The sequence below is a fragment of the Bufo bufo genome, chromosome 3, assembly GCF_905171765.1.
Source record: "Bufo bufo chromosome 3, aBufBuf1.1, whole genome shotgun sequence".
Lineage (NCBI taxonomy): Eukaryota > Metazoa > Chordata > Amphibia > Anura > Bufonidae > Bufo > Bufo bufo.
In genome coordinates, this window is record NC_053391.1 from 236,797,525 (window position 1) to 236,814,468 (window position 16,944).

Sequence of the window (16,944 nt, forward strand, 5' to 3'; positions counted from 1 at the left end):
TAGATACATTTTTGGTAGCTCCTCTGAGGGAAAGCTATTTCTCTCTCTATACAGAGACCTGGCTGTGAGTCAGGGCACAAATGAGAACTTAAACTGGCCGTGGAAAAAAATCTAAAAGTACCTGCATGTGAGTGGGTCTAAGTTGGCAGCAGGTGGGGCAACACAAGATATGATATCAGCAAACAGTCAGCTGTAGCCTCATTGATAGTATCACTGGATCTTATTTTAACAGTATACAAATGGCAAGCATATTTCATTTTCTTCATGATCTTTATTTATTTTATGCACTGCTAAATTCTCCAGCGCTTTATAGACATTAGCATCAAGCTGTCCCCAACGGGGCTTGCAGTCTAAGTAAGATAAATATGATAAATAATGTTTGTGCAACCCCTTTAAAGGTCTGCTTGATTCCCAGAAACAGTGCCTCTCTTGTCATTAGGCTGAGTCTGGTACTGCAGCTCAGCACTCAGTTATGAATATTAGTCTAATTCTTATGACCATAAGAGAATGGCTCCCAGGGTAGGCCATTAATATCAGATTGATGAAGGTTTGACACCCCACACACACACCTCAGCTGCTTCAAAATACCTCTAGAAGGAAATAGGCATTGGACCTGTACAGCTCTGTCTATCGTGCAGAGGATAGAACTGGTTACTGCAGGCCTGCTCGCATTGAAGTGAATGGCCAGAGCGGTGTCGTTTCGGTGTGTACTTCGGGGCGGAGCCACTCCAGAACAGCTGATTGGTGGGGTGCATGTTATTACACCACCACATTTTGATGGCCTTTTCTAGATATAGGCCATTACGATACAATACTGGAAACCCCTTTCAACTATCTTAATAGACCATTGATGGCAGATCGCTATGATATGCCATCAATGTCAAATATGTGCAGATCTCACTTCTAGGACCTGCTCCTATCTAGAGAATGGGGCCCCCAATGTGAAGTAAAGCACATCACTCAGTTGTGACATGCTCTCCATCCATCACTATAGGAATTCCAAATATAGCCAAGTGAACATGTTAGGTTATTGTCAATAGCGGTGAATGGAGAATGCATCACACAAGTGCAGCCACCTCTCCATTCACCGCTATGAGACTGACGGAAATAGCCGAGCCAGATATTTTCTGAACTTGCTTAGCTGTGAACGGAGTGTGACCGTGAATGCTCAGCTGCTCTTGGTTCACTTTGGGGGTCCCATTCTGGAGATAGGAGTGGGTCCCAGATGTGGTACCTGCATTTATTGACAATTGATGCCATAGCCTAGCGATATGCCATCAATGTCCCAGATGGGCCTACCATTATAAGGAGATTTTAAGTCAGGCTCATATTGCCACTTTTTGGTCACTAAACCATATTTAATGTGCATCCCATAGATATGACTATAATAATAACAATATTAATAAAATAATTATGTTCATGGGTAAAAAAAATTGGCTAGTCTTAACTCATGGCTGAGTGAAAATGAAGGTTGTTCACTAAATACATTCTGCAAAAGGAAGATGGTCAAAAGTGTGAATTGTGATCTGTCCATTAAAATGTTGTCCATGTGGGACAGCGCTGAATATTATCATCATCCACCATTGGATGAATACATGTCTTGTCTTGCACCCGGGCCATACTGACCCACCAGAGTACCAGAAGATCCTCCAGTGGGCCCGGGCTTTGATACAATAATGGGCTCCAAAGATCCAGGGGGAAAAGAAAAACATTTGGAGCTGCCTTTGGAGATAATCACTTAACAATAGGGTCTATTGCTTTAATTCAAAACCCATTACACATTGGTGATGTAAGGGTTGGACCCAGAGAATAATTTTCTCTGGTGGGCCCAAGGAACCCCACTCTGACACAGTCTTGCACTTACTAAATGATGGATAAATTGCATCAATGTGATATTTTGCATTTGCCCTGATTGTATAATTATAATATGAAAGCATATTCCTTACAATGTCTAATTTTACCCATTATATGTACATATAAAGAGAGCCAAAGATCTTCACACTTTATCCAAACCATATCAATGACTTACAAGGCTGAAATTAGATTTTTAATTATAGGCTCCTATGTCTCCTATGACATTGGAGATAGTGGACACACTTCTTTAGGGGATTAAGTGTATCAATGAAGAAAATTCAAAAGATTTGAGTGTTTTATACTTTATTGATGCACCTAATGTAGTAGGGATAGTCTAATGCAAGCTGACTCTCTAAGTGTTCATGACATTAATTCACACCTTTATGGTGTCTGGTGTTAGAAAATCAGCAAGATAAGGGTAACACCACTTTGAAGAAACATATATTTGGAATGAGCTTGTTTTCCATTGTACTAGATTATTATGATAGATTTTAGCAACCCTCATCTAGCTTAATCAAATAACATATGACATAATCTGTATCTCTCTTAACAACCAAACAATGTATGTATTAGCGCACTCATCTTATAGTTCAGTATCAGAAACGTTTTGTTTCTTAGTTGAATGCCCATTACTTGCAGCAGGGGAAACTGTTTGACCTGTTCCATTCTCCCGGGTTCCACTGTTTGGTTTGTCCTGAGCATGGGCAGATACAGACACCAGAGTGTTTCCTTGGCTGTCCGTTTCGGTACAGTACGGGTCTTCACCCTATACAGGCATACAAACAGCAAGCAGGGTTAGTGTGGAAGACATCACAGCCAATCAGATTTCAAGCTGTTTCATGCATTAAAAACAGAAAACATGATGGCTGTTAGAAAAACAGCAGTATCTAATGATCTATACATGACGGGACATGCACTAAGCTTTAACACTCAGGATTATTTAACAGATTACAATGAAAAAGCACACAATAAATGCTGCAAAACAAAATAAGTGGAGCACTCTATGCACATTTATGGTACGTTCAATTTCCTTACCCATTCACATTACAATGCCTAGGACTGCCTACTGTCTGATCTACAAAGACTAAAAACAGTTCTACAGTGAACTGTACTTACATATAAATCCATTCACCATAGTGGAATGGTTATTTCTTCCTTGGTCTGACAAGGAATTGCACCAGCTGCCATGTAACTACAGTACATTATTACTCTACAGTATATATTCATAGTGTTTTTTTTAATGGAATATGAACATCCAAAATATTCCACCTGTAACTACTGTCATACATTATGCCATCATAATATGCCATCACATTATCAGCTGGCAGGGCTGTCATCAGGAATTTCAGGGCCCTATACAGTCAAACCATGTGCCCCAAACACCCACTGACTAAATGTATTATGTGTGTTTCAGGCCATTTTACCATACACATAAGTAAGATTTTCATTTCTATCAGCTTTTTATTATGGGTTAAATGGGGGTGGAGAATCACCATTTTTTATTTACACTGTTTACTGATCACCAACATATATAATGTGTTCCCAATATTGTATGGGTTATTAAGATTACAAGGATAAGTATGTTACAATAATGTATTTATTGAAATGTTTTGTGCTTCATTATTATTTTTTTTAGCAACATGAACTTTGCAGAATTTTTTTTTTTTACCCTAAAAGAAAAGCTAGAAACTAAAAGTTACATTTTTCTGCCATTTTTATTAAAGAAAGTATTTCAGAGGTCTCTATTGTAACATGCTATTAAATATCACAATACAGTATTTGTTATTCCTGTTCTCATAATAATCTGTACAATATAGTGAACTCATTATTTATGGTGATCGGTAAACAGCATAAATAAAAATAGAACAATTGTTTTTCTCATCATTTCAGTAATACAATTGATACTATTAATTTAATATTATACATGTGAAGAAAATCTTGCTAATATGAAAGGTCTATAGTGTAGAAGAGAATCTGCTGCCTGCCGTATAGAAGGTCTAGGGTTTGACTTCCACCAAAGAGCTGCCAATTCAAATAATTCATTTAATAAATACCTATGTGCGGGAAGAGGCCCCCTCCCCCAATCCACATCCAAGGGAAGGGCCAGACAGCCCAATTAGTATTTACTGCACTGAAGTGATTATCAATTAAGATGACAAGTCCAGGCCCCTGACTGTAGTACCACCAGTACTGCCCTGATGGTGGCCCTGTCAGCTGGGATTACCCCTTTAATTCATCTTTAACACAAAACAGGCAGCTTCAAACCTACCTACAAGGACTGTAGAACACTAGATTATCTCGGTCTACGAGGGGAAGGCAAGAGAAAAGTGGCATAGGATACAATTTTCTTCCCTCTCTTGGGCAGAAGGAAGGCACATCTCAATGCCCAAAACATGATCAAGAGTGACACTCATGCAATACTATTGCTGATCATACAAAAAGATGTAGTTGTCAAACAAAATTAGAGGAGGCAAGTTATCTTTGTTTATGTTGTTATAACTATCAGACTGCACTAAAATGATTTCTTTTTTATTGCCTTAGTTGTTACGTTTACAGTTGGTATTTCTTTGCATATGTACAATTTTGATATATTATTCTAAGGATCACATCATGGCTCCCTATCATAATGAAGCCATGACACAGCTACAATGGATCAGTTTTCAAATGAATCCTGTAGTCCCCCATTGATTTCCATAAACTTACAATCCTGGGCATCAATACATATACTTTAATTGTGTAACCTAATTAAAAATATAACTCCTACTACTCTTAGTGGACTATTTTTTTGTAGGAGTTATACTTATAATGGGGTCCATAAAGTTTGATTTCTAGTATTTTTGATGGCAAAATTAGCACTGCATTCTTCTTGTCAACAATACAGAAGTCGCTAATGGAAAGGTAAAACCGCTTAAATGAACTAAGAATCATAGGGGATGTAAAATAATAAAAACTGAGGTCATGATAATGGCTGTGCCTCCATGGGACAGTGATACGGTGGCTGCACCCTCGACTGCCAATGGCCACATGAATTTATAGGTAATTCCTCCATTAACCCACCCCATAGAGTCCCAACCTTTGCCATTGCTACATATAGAAATAAAGACTGTATATTTGACATACTCTCGTCATATTAATTCTGCTCTATGAAAGCAAGACTTCAGTTCCAAAAATTAGATTAAGCTTATTGATACATTAGCTTGGTGATGGAAAGTACAAAACACCATCTTTGACACTAACTGCTACTTTGCCAGCTGTATAAACTAACCAGTCTCTGTCTTCCAGGACTCCAGCTCTCTCTGTTGGAAAGAAAGTATCCAGCCAGAATAAAAGCAGCCAACAAGACACCGCAAGTGACTAAGGCGATCATAGTCTTCTGTGATTTTGTCTGATGATCAGAAATTTGTCCCCATTCCACCTGGGTGGGTCTCTGTAAATGAGAAACAATATAACATGGTTGTAGAAATATAACAAATTGGTGTGTTAAACATTCATCGTCATCAATGTACATGTACAAACCAAAAAAGAAAACTGTATTTCATGCTGTAAGGGAGCATCAACATTTTTGGAATTTTCTTTTTTAGATTTTTATTTATTAAACAGTGTTCAAAGATGGATGAGACTACTTCCTAATCATTTCATTAGGATTTAAAGTGATGCACCAGATTGCTAATCATACAAACTTATCACCAAAAATATTTTCAAAGAGGTATCTACCAAGAAAGAGAACCATCTTGCCAGCGACACCTATTGGAAGTGTCTCCCTATGAGTCCAGATCCAACTTTCTGACAAGCTTTGGAATTTGGCAAGAGATCCACAAATATAAAAATCCTAAAATTCTAAAATATGAAATTACCTGGTGTAATTAGTGAAACACCCATAAAATGTCTACACCAATAAAGGTTAAAAATCGGAAGAAGCAATACTATTACATACATTACATCACAATGTAGTGTAGCACAAGCACAAAAGTAGTATATCTGCTTATCAACATGTTCCTGTGCTTTCCTGACTACTGGTGTCTTATTGAGAACATCTCACAGGGTTTTGGATCATTGACCTTCAGGTCTGGATTTCTGGCTCCCACCGCCCACCTGCTACTGATTGCAGTAGAAAAACTGTCAATTACTGGCCGCTGGGTGGTGAGAACAGGAGCTCATGAATATCAGGATTCATTGGCTTGCATTGGAGCAGTTCAGTACAAGATTTTAGAAAAAAATTTTAGGTCTCCCTAAAACTGGTGACAGATTCCCTTTAAAAGAAATATCAGTAGGATGTCTTGAATTTTGTGTGAAACAAGCAAAGAAAAATAGTATGTTTGAGAACAAAAATCCGCCCAAATGAATAACATGAAAGCCCTTTGCTTGCAGCCATTGTATAATTGCTAACAGATTTTCATGAGCTCATTGTTACCAATGTCTTTATTGCTGTGAATCCTGTGCAGCATTGTTCTGTTTGTCTAGGTTGTTGGATTCATTTACTCCTTGCACTGAAGCCAAAGACGGGCGGAACCATCAAATTTAAAGGTTATTCAACTAGTCATACTGCGTCTAACAAAATGAACTGTGTATACAGATGGGATCCGCATAAGCACTCTGCTGACAGATTTGCTATGCTGTACTGCCCTCATTTGTTAAACGTACTTTGATAACCTCTGTATTATTTTGTAGCCCTTGTTAATGTAGATAAATCTGATCTTGAGAAGGGCTGTTTTTTTTCATTTACTTGCGTTTAAAGCAATGATCATGAAGACGCAGAACCTGCAGCTGCTATGGGGCCCGTGGAGAGAGTGGGCCCAGTCCTGGTTTATCCCATCCCCTTTGTCACTGGATGGCAAAAACCTGTGTAGGTCACCGCTCTCAAGGTGATGCACTGTTAGCACACGGGTGGGTGGGGAAATTGCCCAAGAGACATGGAAACACCCTCTTGTTTAGCTTTGGATATAAGATGATGGCAGTGCTTGTGCATCGCAAGGCTTTTTTCTCCTTCCAGCATGTGTGTGAATGGCTTATTTATTGGAGCATCTTCTATTTTTGTGCTCAGCTTGTGTACGCTAACATCATGTATGCTAGACATTTTTGCATTTTTTCCCATCCGTTTAACATATACAAAAAACGTATACGGTAAATTGATGCCTCAGACTTATGCCATACAGTGGTATCTGTTCACCATAGAATTCCATTGTAAAAAAAAGGCCTACTTTTTTTTTACCATTGTTAAAAAAAAAAGTATACATTTTTTTTTTACCAAACTCTGCAGGATACCAGAACGTGGTGTGCTGCATTTTTGTATCCTTTTCTTTTTTTCTAACGTATACGTCAAATGGAGGCATAAACCTTGATGTGAACCCACCCTAACATGCTTTTTGTATGACACTGTGACTCATAAGGCTGTGCTCACATTCGCTTTATGGCTTTCATTTTGTGAAAGTATTTAGGACGGATATGACATCTCAATTATCATCATTGACTTGTTACAGGTCCATTGGGTTTTCATGTTTGTTTTCACAATGGTTACACAAGAAACCTGACAGAACCACAATGTAAACAGGACAGTGATAGTATTGTACGTCTTATAACTTAAAGGGGTTGTCCCATTGTAAACAGTTGTCCCCTATCCTCAGAGTAGGGGATAAGTGCCTGATTGGTGGAGATCCAACTGCTGGAGACCTTGCATGTTCATGTCTATTTCCAGCAGTCCCATAAGGTTCACTGGAGCATCAGCACTCATGCATGACCTTCATTTAGACAGGGAAACACAGGGCCTCCATTTTCATGATCAGCAGGCACCCCAGTGGTTGGACCCCCACTGATAAATATTTGTAAAGGTACAGTCCCATTAAGTACACCCTTGAAGGATTTCCTGCCTTCAGCTGACCACACACACATTGGGAAAAATGTGGGCAAACCAGACAATTTTGGCAGGATTGGGTGACAGTCTAATGAGTATAGGGGTCCCAACTGTCCCCTGACCTTGGATGTCATGGGAAAAAAGGGTTTGGTACACTGGCGTACCTACTATGGAGAAGGATCACACAACTGCTATGGGCTCTAGGAGGGGGATAGGTGCGTAGTTGAAATGTTTCTCCGTTTCCCAACATAGATTCGCTGCATTTTACATCAGCCATTACTAGGCGCAGCTCAGTGCAAGGAAAATATTCTATTCATATATATTCTGTATAGATATATACACATTCCTATGTACTAAGCTCCTCCTACTGTTTATAATATATTGGTGGAATCCCAGAAGCAACAAACATACATCTGTAGGTGTAGATTTATCAATATATTTATGCCACTTGTCTGAGAAGTATGGTGGTCAGAATGATTTTTGAAGCACTTGTTCCATTTTTTCCAACATAAAGGTCAGAGTGGGTAAGGCAGAGGACAACTTTGTTTCATTACAATTTTTTTTAAAAAGTCTTGCTTTGCATTCTACTTTTCCTGGGAATGTTTGCTGGGTGGTTCGGGTGGGGGTGCTCATACTAACTTTTACTATGGGGCCCTTTGAGATCTGTGTATGCCCAGAGTTGGTCATGTTTAATTTTAAAAAACCCAAACCTTTTGTTCTCAGAGAGATAAGCTGCCATGAGAGATGTCTGACAGAGGTTTAGGTGGATTTACACTGCCTGATAATCAGGCAGATTATTGGGAACTAGCGTTCCTGCGAATGCTCATTCCCAACAATCTGTGCAGCCGATCACCCGACGAACAAGCAAAATGCTCATTCATCGGGTTATCCTGTAGTTTGTGCAGGCACACCAATTATCGTTTTGAGTTGTCCAGCTTTTATGACTTTTTTGAATAGACCCCCTGTAGCGTGTTGTACCTTTTGAATACTCATCTGCTCCTGCCTCTCCATTCCAGCTTGCGGGCTCTGTTCAGAGGTCTTACTGTCCCCAGCCTGTAAACTTCAGGACAAACTGGGTAATGTGCACCACTGCAGCCAATGACTCGCCTGGCATGTCACTGCTGGATCATGTGCCACTTGGGGACACATCATTGCTGAACAGAGAAGGGAGCAGGACATTATTGGGATCATGTATCAAACTGGTGTAAAGTAGAACTGGCTTAGTTTCCCATAGCAACCAATCAGATTCCACTTTTTATTTTCCAAAGGAGCTGTCAAAAATAAAAGGTGGAATCTGATTGGTTGCTATGGGCAACTAAGCCAGTTCTACTTTACACTAGTTTTTCAACAGGTAAACATGCTGCAGAAGTCTGTTCAAAAAAAAGTCCCAAAACCTGGACAAGCCCTTTAATTGTTGTACCACGTTTGCTGTTTTCTAACTATGTGCTTGCAACCATGAAATTACATTTTATGTGTAAAAACTGTCAACATTTAGGACAAAGTATCTTTGTGTGGGACTCTGGCTTGTGGTGTTTGTGGCTTGTACATAAAAACAAAAGAAAAGTATAAAAGTGACCTATAGTTTTGTAACAACTGTCTCCGGGTTCTGCTATGTAAAATGTTGAATTACTATGATAGCAGTTCATAGTAACAAATCATGATTTCTCAGTTTAAAAGAATGCAGTGGATACAAAACATGACACCTGTAGCGTGACAGGGTCAGAGGCCCTGTATCTTTTCGGATGTCAAGGATACACCAACTCACATATAAACAAAAACATTAACTTGGTGAGTGCTTGCATTCACATAGAAGGAAGTTATTCTAAGGATAAAATCCAAGATTTAAATGCGAGACGCTTGCTGAAAAACATTCCCCAACAATGAGATATTTTTGTCTATACAGGGGAAGAGTGTTTTTATTTCCCCTGACCTGTTAGCTGTTTTGGTCTCGGAGAAACTTGGCATGTGCTGTTGGACAGGATTCAAAATAATTTTAAAGTGGTTCAGGAATTGCATGAACAGATTGCTGAACCCTGTCAGATGTTATTGGTGGAAGATGATGACCCAAGCCAAGACCCCCACCAATTTCTAGACTGAAGGGCTTCTGCATCCTAACTAGAGCTATGTCCACTTAAATGGCTACAGCAAGATTAGTACGGTATTACAGTCCTTGGAAAATAGTCCAATTGAATGTGCATGAATGAGTGAAGGAAAAACCTAGGGTCACAGTTCTCAACATCCCTTAAAGGGGTTGTCTCACTTCAGCAAATAGCATTTATTATGTAGAAGAAGTTAATACAAGCCACTTACTAATGTATTGTATTATCCATATTGCCCTCTTTGCTGACTGGATTCATTTTTTCATCACATTATACACTGCTTGTTTCCATGGTTACGACCACCCTGCAATCCATCAGTGGAGGCCGTGCTCGCACACTATAGGAAAAAGTGCCGTCCTCTTTTGTGGCTGGGACCATGGGAGTGCACATAGGCTGGCGTTTTTACCTATAGTGTGGAAACAAGACCTCCACTGATGGATTGCAGGGTGGCTGTAACCATTGAAACAAGCAGTGTATATTGTGATGGAAAAATGAATTCAGCCTGCCAAGGAAGCAATATGGATAATAACAATACATTAGTAAGTGGCTTGTATTAACTTCCTGTACATAATAACTTTTTTTTCACAAGCTGTACACATATAGAAACACACACAGTATTTTTGTAGCCCCAAGTATGCCAAGATGCTTATACTTTATTCCAAAAAACATACCTGGTTATTCGTAGGAAAGTTTTCATCTTGAAGCCTGCTTTCTGCATCTGAAAGAATAATTATAGCAATTCAATGAGAATAATTGTGTATATGAAGGCATCATTTAAAGTATCAGAAATCTGTTGAAATGCAGTACCAATATGCTGTTAAATTGCTTTATCAGATGCTCAGTCATTTGATCACTGTCTAGTATTTGATATTCGTAGGTAATAAAAATAAGTCGAATTGCTAGCCTGAATTTGTGTATATGCAAATGTCATAGACAATAATTGTGGTCTTAATTACAAGTATATTTCAGCCTTCTGTACAAATATACTATACTTTACCCAGGAGGCCTTCAAGAAGGTAGTTAGGACTCAGCGACATACTATTATGATTCTGCAAAGGCACTGGCTCAGGAACTGTGCCTGCACCAACCCTTGTGGGTGGCAGCTGTATTATACAGTTGGCATTCTGTTTTCACTGATGGGATTTAGGTTAACTCCAATTCTAGCATTTTAACCATTTAGATACAGCTGTCAGTGCTGACCACATCATCCCTTGCCCCCTTCTCCCCCGAAAGGTTGCGAAGGCAGACAAGTTTCTAACAATGAGCCCCTAGGTATCATGAATGGATGCCTGTTCAGCCTTGCAAAAGGGATTCTGTCAGTTATAGGCCCCATTCACAGTTGTGCTTAGAATTCGGTAGCTTGATCCAGCTTAGGATCAGGCTACCAGAGCTCACCTTATCCTGCATTGCTGGATATGACCGTGCACTGCCAGATCCCCAATGACTATAATGGGATCTGACGGAAATCTGTCCTCTGAATTATATGCCTGGATTTGACTGGACAAAAACTGTTGCATGCAGCGTTTTTTGTCCAGCCGAATTCTGTTATATTTGCCAAGAAGCAGCAAGATCTCAGCTGGATTTCATTATAGTCAATAGTGATAGGGTAAGCTCTGGTAGCCTTATCCTAAGCTGGATCAGGCTACCGGTTTCCCAATGCAACCGTGAACGGGGCCTTAGTGTAATTGGCATAATATACAGCAATACAGTAGTATTGAGTGATCAGAGAATGTTCAAGTCTGCTAGTGAAACACCATTTTTTTTTGCTTGCAAACACATTTATTTGCTTAACCACCTCAGTTCCCCTAGCTTAAACCCCCTTAATGACCAGACCACTTTTTACAATTCTGCACTACACTACTTTCACGGTTTATTGCTCGGTCATATAACTTACCACCCAAATGAATTTTACCTCCTTTTCTTCTCACTAATAGAGCTTTCATTTGGTGGTATTTCATTGCTGCTGACATTTTTACTTTTTTTGATATTAATCAAAATTGACAGAAATTTTTGCAAAAAAATGACATTTTTCACTTTCTGTTGTAAAAATTTTCAAATCAAACTACATTTCTATATACATTTTTCTCTAAATTTATTGTTCTACATGTCTTTGATAAAAAAAAATGCAATAAGTGTATATTTATTGGTTTGGGTAAAAGTTATAGCGTTTACAAACTATGGTGCAAAAATGTGAATTTACGCACTTTGACTTTCTGAGCACCTATCATGTTTCCTGAGGTTCTACAATGCCCAGACAGTAGAAACACCCCACAAATGACCCCATTTCAGAAAGTAGACACCCTAAGGTATTCGCTGATGGGCATAGTGAGTTCATGGAAGTTTTTATTTTTTGTCACAAGTTAGCGGAAAATGTTTTTTTTTTTTTTTTTTCTTTCTTTCTTACAAAGTCTCATATTCTACTAACTTGTGACAAAAAATTAAATTTTACATGAACTCACCATACCCCTCACGGAATACCTTGGGGTGTCTTCTTTCTAAAATGGGGTCACTTGTGGGGTATTTATACTGCCCTTGCATTTTAGGGGCCCTAAAGTGTGAGAAGTAGTTTGGAATCCAAATGCATAAAAATGCCCTGTGAAATCCTAAAAGTACTCATTGGAATTTGGGCCCCTTTGCGCACCTAGGCTGCAAAAAAGTGCCACACATGTGGTATCGCCGTACTCAGAAGAAGTGATACCACATGTGTGACACTTTTCAGCAGCCTAGGTGCGTAAAGGGGCCATGCCCCTCACGAAATACCTTGGGGTGTCTTCTTTCCAAAATGGGGTCACATGTGGGGAGAAGAAGTCTGGAATATAAATGTCTAAAAATTTTTACGCATTTGGATTCCGTGAGGGGTATGGTGAGTTCATGTGAGATTTTATTTTTTGTCACAAGCTAGTGGAATATGAGACTTTGTAAGAAAATAATAATCAATTTCCATAAACTTTGGGCAAAAAAAAAAAAAAATCTTCTATGAACTCGCCATGCCCCTCAAAAGTGATCTTTATAGCGCCGCAGTGATTTTATGGTGTTTTTGCAGTGATCAGAAAAAATAATTTCTGTCACTGTGGTGGGTTGGACTGAACGGAAGTGTGCGCACAAGATCAGGCCTGATCGGGCGAACACTGCGTTTTTTGTAGAGCCTATAAAACATGTCCTATTCTTGTCCGCAATTGCTGACAAGAAAAGGAATTTTCTATATAGTTCTGGCAATGTGCGGATCCGCAAAATGCGGAAAGCACATTGCCGGTGTACGTGTTTTGCGGATCCGTGGATCCGCAGATCCGCAAAACACGTATGGACGTCTGAATTGAGCCTTACAGGTGGGTGATCAATGACAGGGGGGTGATCAGGGAGTCTATATGGGGTGATCAGGGGTTAATAAGGGGTTAATAAGTGACAGGGGAGATGTAGTGTAGTGTGGTGCTTGGTGCTACTTACAGAGCTGCCTGTGTCCTCTGGTGGTCGATCCAAGCAAAAGGGACCACCAGAGGACCAGGTAGCAGGTATATCAGACGCTGTTAACAAAACAGCGTCTGATATACCTTTCTGGGGTTAAAAAAAATCGCATCTACAGCCTGCCAGCGAATGATCGCCGCTGGCAGGCTGTAGATGAACTCGTTTACCTTCCGATCCTGTGTGCGCGCGTTCACAGGAAATTTCGCGTCTCACGAGATGAAGCGCCTATGCGTCCAGGAGGAATAACCCGGCCGCCCGCAGGACGCATCCCTGCGTTAGGCGGTCGGGAGGTGGTTAAAATATAAAATACACTGCTCAAAAAAATAAAGGGAACACAAAAATAACACATCCTAGATCTGAATTAATTAAATATTCTTCTGAAATACTTTGTTCTTTACATAGTTGAATGTGCTGACAACAAGATCACACACAAAAAAAAAATGGAAATCAAATTTTTTAACCCATAGAGGTCTGGATTTGGAGTCACACTCAAAATTAAAGTGGAAAAACACACTACAGGCTGATCCAACTTTGATGTAATGTCCTTAAAACAAGTCAAAATGAGGCTCAGTAGTGTGTGTGGCCTCCACATGCCTGTATGACCTCCCTACAACGCCTGTGCATGCTCCTGATGAGGTGGCGGACGGTCTCCTGAGGGATCTCCTCCCAGACCTGGACTAAAGCATCTGCCAACTCCTGGACAGTCTGTGGTGCAACGTGACATTGGTGGATAGAGCGAGACGTGATGTCCCAAATGTGCTCAATTCGATTCAGGTCTGGGGAACGGGCGGGCCAGTCCATAGCATCAATGCCTTCGTCTTGCAGGAACTGCTGACACACTCCAGCCACATGAGGTCTAGCATTGTCTTGCATTAGGAGGAACCCAGGGCCAACCGCACCAGCATATGGTCTCACAAGGGGTCTGAGGATCTCATCTCGGTACCTAATGGCAGTCAGGCTACCTCTGGCGAGCACATGGAGGGCTGTGCGGCCCTCCAAAGAAATGCAATCCCACACCATTACTGACCTAATGCCAAACCGGTTATGCTGGAGGATGTTGCAGGCAGCAGAACGTTCTCCACGGCGTCTCCAGACTCTGTCACGTCTGTCACATGTGCTCAGTGTGAACCTGCTTTCATCTGTGAAGAGCACGGGGCGCCAGTGGCGAATTTGCCAATCTTGGTGTTTTCTGGCAAATGCCAAACGTCCTGCACGGTGTTGGGCTGTAAGCACAACCCCCACCTGTGGACGTCGGGCCCTCATATCACCCTCATGGAGTCTGTTTCTGACCGTTTGAGCAGACACATGCACATTTGTGGCCTGCTGGAGGTCATTTTGCAGGGCTCTGGCAGTGCTCCTCCTGTTCCTCCTTGCACAAAGGCGGAGGTAGCGGTCCTGCTGCTGGGTTGTTGCCCTCCTACGGCCTCCTCCATGTCTCCTGATGTACTGGCCTGTCTCCTGGTAGCGCCTCCATGCTCTGGACACTACGCTGACAGACACAGCAAACCTTCTTGCCACAGCTCGCATTGATGTGCCATCCTGGATAAGCTGCACTACCTGAGCCACTTGTGTGGGTTGTAGACTCCGTCTCATGCTACCACTAGAGTGAAAGCACCGCCAGCATTCAAAAGTGACCAAAACATCAGCCAGGAAGCATAGGAACTGAGAAGTGGTCTGTGGTTACCACCTGCAGAACCACTCCTTTATTGGGGGTGTCTTGCTAATTGCCTATAATTTCCACCTGTTGTCTATCCCATTTGCACAACAGCATGTGAAATTGATTGTCACTCAGTGTTGCTTCCTAAGTGGACAGTTTGATTTCACAGAAGTGTGATTGACTTGGAGTTACATTGTGTTGTTTAAGTGTTCCCTTTATTTTTTTGAGCAGTGTATATACATAATTGGTATTGCATATCTGTAATGAACCTTACAATTAGAGATGAGGCAATTTTTCAAAAATTTGATTTGCCGGTTCGACAATTTTTTGGGGAAAAATTTGGTTTGATCCGAATATATTCACTGTAAATTTTGGTAAAAAAAACTGCTATTTCCTGGCTGCAGAGAGCCTTTATAGTGGTGTAGAACACTGTGCCTTGCAGTAACACGCTTTGGTAATTAAATAATACTGTGAGTCCGTATGACATGCAGATGACAGGCATTGCTCTTAGAATCACTGCACACTTCACTTATTTGGGCAGTCATGGGGCCAAAACTGACCAAATAACTCAAGTATGAACTCAGCCTTACAGGTCTATGTTCGCATCAAGAAGAAGCGCACTCCTTTTACACCGTCGGCAGCTGATTCCACATAGATGTCTACAGAACCTGTTCTAATAAACGCTTATACAAGTAGAGCCCCCCCCCCCCCCGACAGAGTGGAGATGATGTCAGCAGTAAGTTTGTGTTGATATCACAAATTATTTTGCGCTTCCTCTGATCCGTCAGAACAATTACCCACAAAAAACTGATCCTGTCTGTGGAGCATCTGCCTTCACTCAGCATTTGGTCAGTAATCCATCAGTATTGGTAATACAAAAAAAACCAGGAGTGGATTCAAAACAGAGATGACTTGTGAACTGAATATTTGCAAGTCTTTTTTGTGTTTTGTACCCACTCCTGCTTTTGGCTACCAAATCATAAGCCAATTCTGATGGGACCATACAGACCTTACAGCTGCTACACAGAGAAGATCTGTTGTGCGTCTCATTTTTCCTTCCTTTTGATAGATCAGAAGAAGGGTCAAATAAATGATGATGTCAGCCAAGCCAAAAAGGCTAAATAGTGGCCCAGTCATGAAGTGGGGAGGGTGGGAACAGCATGATAAGTCCACAGAGTGGCTCTATGACATAGTGGTGAGGTGGAAGCAGCATGAGAAGACCACAGAGTGGCCCAATGACAGAGTCTGGAGGTGGTGGCAGCATCAGGAGGAGGCCACAGACTGGCACAATGACAGAGTGTGAAGGTGGCGGCAGCAGCAGCATCAAGAGGAGGCCACAGAGTGGCACAATGACAGTGTAGAGGTGGCGGCAGCATCAGGAGGCCACAGAGTGGCACAATGACAGAGTGGAGGTGGCGGCAGCATCAGAAGACCACAGAGTGGCAAGGTGGCATAGTGTGGAGGTGGCAGCAGCATTAGTAGACCACAGAGTGGCAAGGTAACATAGTGTGGAGGTGTCAGCAGCAGCAGGAGGCCACAGAGTGGCAAGGTGACATAGTGTGGAGGTGGCAGCAGCATGAGGAGACCACAGAGTGGCAAAGTGACATAGTGTGGAGGTGGCATCAGCATCAGGAGGGCACAGAGTGGCAAGGTGACAGTGTGGAGGTGGCAGCAGCAGCAGGAGGCCACAGAGTGGCAAGGTAACATAGGGTGGAGGTGGCAGCAGCATGAGGAGACCAAAGTACCCGCTGAAGATGGTGGGTGATAGAAGACACACTTGGAATCAGATGTGTGGCATCAGGCGGGTGGCAGCATGAGAATAGTAGCTGAGGCAGGTAGCCAGTAGTGTGGAGCGCAAATATTTGAATAGCGAATTTTAATCACAAATATCGACACTTTGAGAATTCGCAAATATTTAGAATATAGCGCTATATATTCGTAAAATCAAATATTCCGTTTTTTTTAGTTTTTTTTTTAAACACAGTACACATTAGGTGATCATCCCTCCCTTCTTCTAGCTTGTG

General features: G+C 41.2%; 1 protein-coding gene across 2 annotated transcripts in view; it reads right to left on the reverse strand.

Moving 5' to 3' along the window:
- Window positions 1-1,541: 1,541 nt before the first annotated feature.
- The window catches only part of CD34 (CD34 molecule), a 134,540-nt gene continuing 119,137 nt past the window's right edge, over window positions 1,542-16,944 (reverse strand). For both annotated transcript variants that reach the window (XM_040424059.1, XM_040424058.1), the window contains exons 6-8: window positions 10,473-10,519; window positions 5,120-5,281; window positions 1,542-2,620 (exon numbers count right to left, since the gene is read on the reverse strand). In XM_040424059.1, the coding sequence (XP_040279993.1) occupies window positions 2,438-2,620; window positions 5,120-5,281; window positions 10,473-10,519 (392 nt within the window). In that variant the 3' untranslated portion in view covers window positions 1,542-2,437. The remainder of the gene's footprint in view (window positions 2,621-5,119; window positions 5,282-10,472; window positions 10,520-16,944) is intronic.